The sequence below is a fragment of the Triticum urartu genome, chromosome 3 (assembly GCF_003073215.2).
Source record: "Triticum urartu cultivar G1812 chromosome 3, Tu2.1, whole genome shotgun sequence".
In the NCBI taxonomy this organism is placed as follows: domain Eukaryota; kingdom Viridiplantae; phylum Streptophyta; class Magnoliopsida; order Poales; family Poaceae; genus Triticum; species Triticum urartu.
Genome location: NC_053024.1, coordinates 235453681 through 235460470, shown reverse-complemented (window position 1 = coordinate 235460470; position 6790 = coordinate 235453681). Strand labels below are relative to the sequence as shown.

Below are 6790 nucleotides of genomic sequence, written 5' to 3'. Positions count from 1 at the left end.
CCTCTGGAACCCAAAAAAGAATCATTCATAAAATCACCGATCTCTCTCTCTCTCTCTCTCTCTCTCTCTGCCCTTCTTTTCCAACCCTTTTGCCATGAGTCTCAAAGTAAGCGAAGCCCCCCAAAGCCAACCAAACCGAGGTTACACAACCGAAAAAGAAAAGAAAAGAAAAACCAATTAGTATTAGCTTAGCCGAGAGATATAAAGTTAAAGTTAGGAGGCATTAATTGGTTTCTTGCTTGGCATTTAGTTGCGGGTGGCGAAGCAAGAACAAGAGAAGAGAGGAGGCGGCCTCCTCCTCCCCCTCCCGCCTCCTATATTAGAGAGGGACTCCCCTCGCAGCGGCATCAACAGCAAACAAGAAGCTGTCCCTTTCGCTCTCCTCTCTTCTTCCGTTACCACTCACCCTCCCGCTCCTCGCCTTTTAAGGCATCCTCCCCTCCAATCCTCCTCCTTGAACCTTGACAGAGAGAGAGAGAGAGAGAGACCAAGAATGGCTCGTGAGATGAACGGCTTCTTCAGCCACCCTCCGCCTCCGCCTCCGGCGCCGTACCCGCAGGAGGAGGCGGCCGCGGACGTGGACGACGCGGAGGACGGCCGCGGCGGGCAGGGGAAGCTCTGCTCCAGGGGGCACTGGAGGCCCGCCGAGGACGCCCGGCTCAAGGAACTCGTCGGCCAGTACGGGCCCCAGAACTGGAACCTCATCGCCGAGAAGCTCGACGGCAGATCAGGTATAAAACAACCTAATACTATGTGGAGTTCCTCCGATGCAATGCTGTTTCATTTCGGATTCGAAGATGCATGCATTGAATGCGCAAACGGAACTAGTCTACTGCTTTGGTTTCTTTTACTGCGACCATCTTCCGTTTATTTGTTTTCGTGTGGATAACTTCTTGGACTTGTTTCTTTCTTTCTTTCTTGTAGTAAAATACATGCATTTTACTAGTAATTTGGAGTGTGTTGCGGTTAACGCAGTGGTGAATGGTGATCGTGGGTTCTGCGCCCTGATTCCTGGTTTATTTTGTGATGATGTCGGCCAACAGGGAAAAGCTGCCGCCTGCGGTGGTTCAACCAGCTGGACCCGCGGATCAACCGCCGGGCCTTCACGGAGGAGGAGGAGGACCGGCTGATGGCGGCGCACCGCGCCTACGGCAACAAGTGGGCCCTCATCGCCCGCCTCTTCCCCGGCCGCACCGACAACGCCGTCAAGAACCACTGGCACGTCCTCATGGCCCGCAGGCAGCGGGAGCAGTCCGGCGCCTTCCGCCGCCGCAGCAAGCCCGCCTCCTCTTCCTCCTCCATCGCCCCGGCGCCGCACCACCCGGCCCCGGCCGTCGTCCTCCAGCACCAGCACCAGCACCAGCACCTGTACCAGCACCACGGGGCATCTCCCATTCCCATGCCGCTCCAGCCGTTCGCCATGGGGGTGGCCATAGCTACCGGGGTGTACAGCAAGGCCGCTACGGCCACGGCCACGGCCAGCCGCGCCTACAGCGGCGGCGAGTCCGACGAGTCGGCGTCCACCTGCACCACCGACCTCTCCCTCAGCTCCGGCAGCGCCGCCGTGCCCTGCTTCTACCACCACCAGGGTACGTGCCTCCCTCGCTGCATGCTTGCCCTCAAGGCTCAAGTCCCAAGCGCCAAGCCCCAAGCTCTTGTTGTTTTGTTGCGTCGTCAGTCGTCAGTCCTCCACATGGACATGGCCAGCGTTTTGATCCGACTCCGACTGACATGGTGGTCTTTGGTGCAGGCTACGACATGGCTCCGCAAGCTCACGCCGTGACCCAGGCGTTCTCACCCAGCGCGCGCTCCGCCTTCTCCGCCCCGTCGTCCTCGTCGGCGCGGCAACAGCAGCGCAGGCAGCAGCAGCAGCACGAGGAGGAGGATGGCGACAAGCTCAGCCTGCCCTTCTTCGACTTCCTGGGCGTGGGCTCGACATGACCGGGCGGGGCGGGGCGGTGCGGTGTACAGGTGGAGGCCGATATCATCATCATCATCATCATCCTAAGGGAGGCGGCCAATCCTTCCTAGCTAGTTAAGCAAGGTTAGAGTCTAGAAGAAGCAGACTAGGAGAAGATGAGGAGGATGAGGAGTTAAGTTGTTTTATTTATGGCGATGAATGTGACCTCTCTGGTTTCACTCTCCTCAGTTTTGCCGCTGATTACAGTACTTATTCAGATGGGATTAAAACAAGTCGCATGTAATGTAATGGTGGCAACCCGAACTTAGTTTCATGTCCTCTTGTCTCTATTCCATTTGTTTGTGCCGATCGAAGAAGCAAGAAAATAACTAGTAAAAATTGCCCCCTGCAGCGGCGAGCCTTTCTTTCTTTCTTTTCTTTCTTGTTGCATTCATCAACAAGAACGACGAGTCATTTTCCTCTCTCGCTCTCTCTCTCACGGGGCGGGACGGGGCGGGGCGGGGCGGGTCGGGGCCGGGCGGGCGGGCGGGCGTGGTCTCGGCCTCTCGGGGGATTCCGTTGGACTGTTGCGCGTGAGCATGGCAGGGACGGATGGATGGTGCCTCGGCGGAGGAGGAGGACCTCGCCTCATGCATCCTCACCACGCACGCCTTTGCAAGCCAACGAAACTGCTGTTGCAACAGCATCTCGTTGCTTCTTCTCTTCTGACTCCGTTACCAGTTGCTTCGTCACTCGCTCGCTCGCTTTTCTGTAATTGCTGCTACCTGCACACTGCCTGCCTGCTCGCCTCATCACCGGCGACAATCCTGTCTTAATTATGGCCTCTGCAACTGCAACTGCAACCAACCCAACCCACACGGTCAATGCTAAAACCAAACTGATACCTGAACTGACGAAGAAACCGTGCAGTGAGCAATCACTGCAATGTGAGTTTCTCGGCAGTTTTTACCACCCACAGTGCCGGTTCTGCCCATGTTTGACTGGACTTACTCTTTTATCTATTGCTCCATACACCACCCTGGGCCTGGCATGCATGGACACACACACGCACACACTCGGAGGTGTACAGCAACAATATCGAGCGAGCCTGTTGATCTGCTGAATGGATGGATGAAAACGTGGATGGATGGAGCAGTCATCATGTTTTATAGTTGCACCAAGGAGGACTGGACTGGGTCAGACTATGTGTGACCTGACACTCTCACGTCTGAATCCACTGCAGCAAAATAAAATCTCAACTTATACTACATTTGGTAGTTCAGGTCATGTCCTATCTTAAGACATGCACGGCGCTAATTGCAAATGGTGCACGGGCACCTTGGTGCCCCTTTTAAAAAATCATTTTTTATAGCGTAAAATTTTTAAAAACTTTTTGTAAACACACACACATGTATATACTACATATATGCAAAAATTCATAACGGTTTGCTTTCACACGTGGCGTACAAAAATAAGACAAATATGTATTTTCAAATGGGGCCGGAATTTTGTTATTGTTGTACAACTTACAAATTACATTTTTTTCAAAACAAAATTTCATGGATCAGTGGTGAATACATACAAGTTTCCACGAAATTGTTTTCAATTTTTTTAACTTTTAAATATGGTTTTTGAATTATTATTTTCCCAAAAAAGGGCACCATGGTGCCCGAGCACACAAACTTCGCACTCCATTCATGCTAGCTACTCAGGTATATAAAGAAAGAACTGACATAACTTACTTGATACAACCACTCAGGCATCCTATTTTCTTGGGTAGTTGAATTTACCACAGATCTTTGCCTGCAATGGGTTGCTTCAGAGGGAAAGCCTAATACTGTTGTGGTAATCGGGATAGGTATGGCATTAAACATATTACCCTTTTGGTTAAGTTGAATAGACTATAGGCATCATTCTGTCGTCAAGATTATTGCGTGACAGGAAAGCTAGAATACAGTAAGTCCTCCTTTGATTATTACTACTACGGTGGCTGCTGAAAACCCATCAAGCATGCCAGTTTTGTACTGCAGTGACATATTTACAATTTGACAATAATTTATCACGTGTCAACTACAATACTGAAACTGCAGGTATAAATTACATGGGCAATTTGACGTGGAAGCAACAATAATTCTAGTTCAATTGGTCAAAACTGTCTTTTTAATGTCCGCCTTCTTGCTAACGAAAAACACCGATGAAAGCAATCTGAAAACAACAAGAGATGCCTCCAAGGGTGGAATATCTCCTTAACTACCTAGACAATCTCTTGCCTTGTTTCTTCCTATTAAGGGGAGGAAAACCAACAGGTTAAAATGTGATATCGTTGTCAGAAACTTTTGGAGCAATTCGTCCTCCATCTTGGTGTGCACCGATGCAGTTAAAAATAAACACTAAAATTATGTACAGGCAGAGATGAACACCGGAAAAATTCTCAAGTTATGACGCCATGCATGCGCAGATAATATGTACTTCATTCAAATCGCAGACGTTCTCTCCTGTAAAATCAAAATCGAAATTCTGACTTGGCATGGTGTAGTTGTGCAGATTTAGAAAGAACCATTTTTGATCCTGATTAGCCTAATTTTGGAGTAGTTGGTGGAGTAATATTGGAGGGTTGAGTCCATATCGATGGTGATATTTGTAAAGCCCAACCGTTCGGGTAGTTGAAAACGGATGACGAATTGAAGCACCAGTCAGTGGAGTATTTTTAGCATTTACTAGTATTGTTTAGTATTGTTTTTGAGCATTTACTAGTATTGGACATGGTCTAAACCCCACGCACGCACGCAATGAGTTCGTTAGTCGTTGGTTGTAACACTGTGCAGGTGCATGCACCAACTAGAGGGCTGAAAAATGAGGTCGGAAGGAAATATGATTGAGGTTGTCTGCCGATGGATCAAATTAACGCACGTTCGGCATTTGATTCTATTGACTTCAGATGGGGCTCGAATAAAATTTAATATTAAAAAATAGGAATAGACACCCAAAGTTTAGCTTAAAGAGGACAGGGTAGGTGGCATGTGATACGACTGTTCATTCACTTGGTCCAGCCAACCAACTGAACCCCATTCATCAGTTTGCACAATTTGTTTCCTAACATACGTATAGGCTTAGTTGAAAACGATCCAGGAGAAGCACAGGAAACATACTACCACTACTCCAGTGTTACTGATGAGATAAACTGGTAGAGAAGTTAGGTTGAGGCTTGAGGGCAGGGCAGGGCACTCAATTCAATGAAGCACCACAGCACACGTATGGTATTGTGCGGGCATATGTGAGGCAGCTGTTCTGTTACGCGGCTGTTGGGAAAGGGACGTGACGTGCATCCATCCACCCTCGTCGACGGCATGTCATGCAGTTTTCCTCCTCCCGGGAAGCAAAGGCCATATGCGTGAGGCCCGATTCCTTTGGCTCCGCTTTGGCCTTTGGGGATGGATGCATGATGAGAGCGCAATGTATGTGGGCGGGGCCCCGCAGCGTCTACATCTCCTGAGTCCCGAGTCCTGAGCCTGAGTGGGAGCCAAACAAACCCAGCAACAAACCAACACCGAGATCGACGTGCGCCTATGCTATCGCTGTGCACGCACAGCACAGGGCGCATGCCCCCCCTGGAAGAGCATCGGATTCTCTACCTAGCTACCATCTTGTCATGCTGCTGTAGCGTGTAGCTCGTTTTCCCTTTTCGATTCCTTTGGTTTCATAAACTCATTTGGGTTGGGCCTGAGATGGATCCATGGATGGACAAAGAGCGTCGTCCCAGCTGATGATGATTCTCATCCACGCCACGTATGTAATGACAACTGGCCACATTTGGCATCACGGAAAGAAAAGCGTACACATGGCTCGCTCGAATGAGCCATTGCATTCACTGATGCCTACATATACTCATATATGTGTGTGTACCACCCTATATATGCTAGGAACTATAGCTACACATGCAATGCAATGCAATGCACGCCTAGCTAGCTATATCTGCCTAACTGGCCTAGCCTCTCTATTGGCCGCAGTGGTGCTCCACGTAATAGTAGTGATAGCTAGCGCCACTGTTACAGTCACTGCACTGTGCTCACCTCACTTCACTTCTACTACTACCCTACAAACCCCAGCCTCATGCATGCCCAACTCCACACTGTGCAGTGCATGCAAAGGAAATGCAATGTAATGCAAAAGGACGATCGAGAAAGATGCACGCGCACGCGCGCACGCACGCACGCACGCAGCATTTTCACCGCTGACACCGGTCGGCGACGAGCAAAGCTAGGAATGAACCAGCCCGGTCGGCCTCTCCAAGACTCCCAAGTCCAAGTAGATAAAATGGAAGCCCATAGCTGGCTGGCTCTCTCCCTCTTGTACTGCCCTAGTTGGTACGTACGTGCATGCATGCACACGGACGAGCCGTACGTGTCCGAGCGGGCTCACAGTCGCCAATCGCCAGTCGTGCTGTGGTGGTGGAGATTTATTTTTACTGGACGCATGCATGGGCGGCTGCGTCCCGATGCGAAGCATTGGTGCTACGTACGGCAGTGTCTGTGGAGTAGCACGTACGTACTGGCGTGCAGTAAATGTGAAAGATCATGGCAGCGTGTGATGCATTCACGGCAACAGTCCAAGTAGTACGTACTACGTCTTGATCGCCCCACGCGCGCTCTCTTCTCTTCTCTTGGACTGGGAGCAGTCGTATCTTCCTCGATCAAAACTTGCGGGCGCATGTCTTTTTGCAGCTCCAGCCTCCACCGACGCAGAAATCGGCTGACCGACCGGCGACCGAGTTAACTGCTGGCCATCAAACCGACGTCCGGCCTCGATCGAGCCTGGTCTCCGTGTCCATGACATGTACCGGTCTGTATACGTACGTACGTATGTATGTATATGGATCCTTAATTATGTTTG

General features: G+C 50.5%; 1 protein-coding gene across 1 annotated transcript; it reads left to right on the top strand.

Moving 5' to 3' along the window:
- The first annotated feature begins 270 nt into the window (after window positions 1-270).
- LOC125548295 (transcription factor CSA-like) lies at window positions 271-2255 on the top strand. The gene is made up of 3 exons (XM_048711944.1): window positions 271-731; window positions 1044-1589; window positions 1751-2255. The coding sequence occupies exons 1-3, from the start codon at window positions 494-496 to the stop codon at window positions 1939-1941; spliced, it is 975 nt and encodes a 324-aa protein (XP_048567901.1). The 5' UTR covers window positions 271-493; the 3' UTR covers window positions 1942-2255.
- Window positions 2256-6790: the final 4535 nt, after the last annotated feature.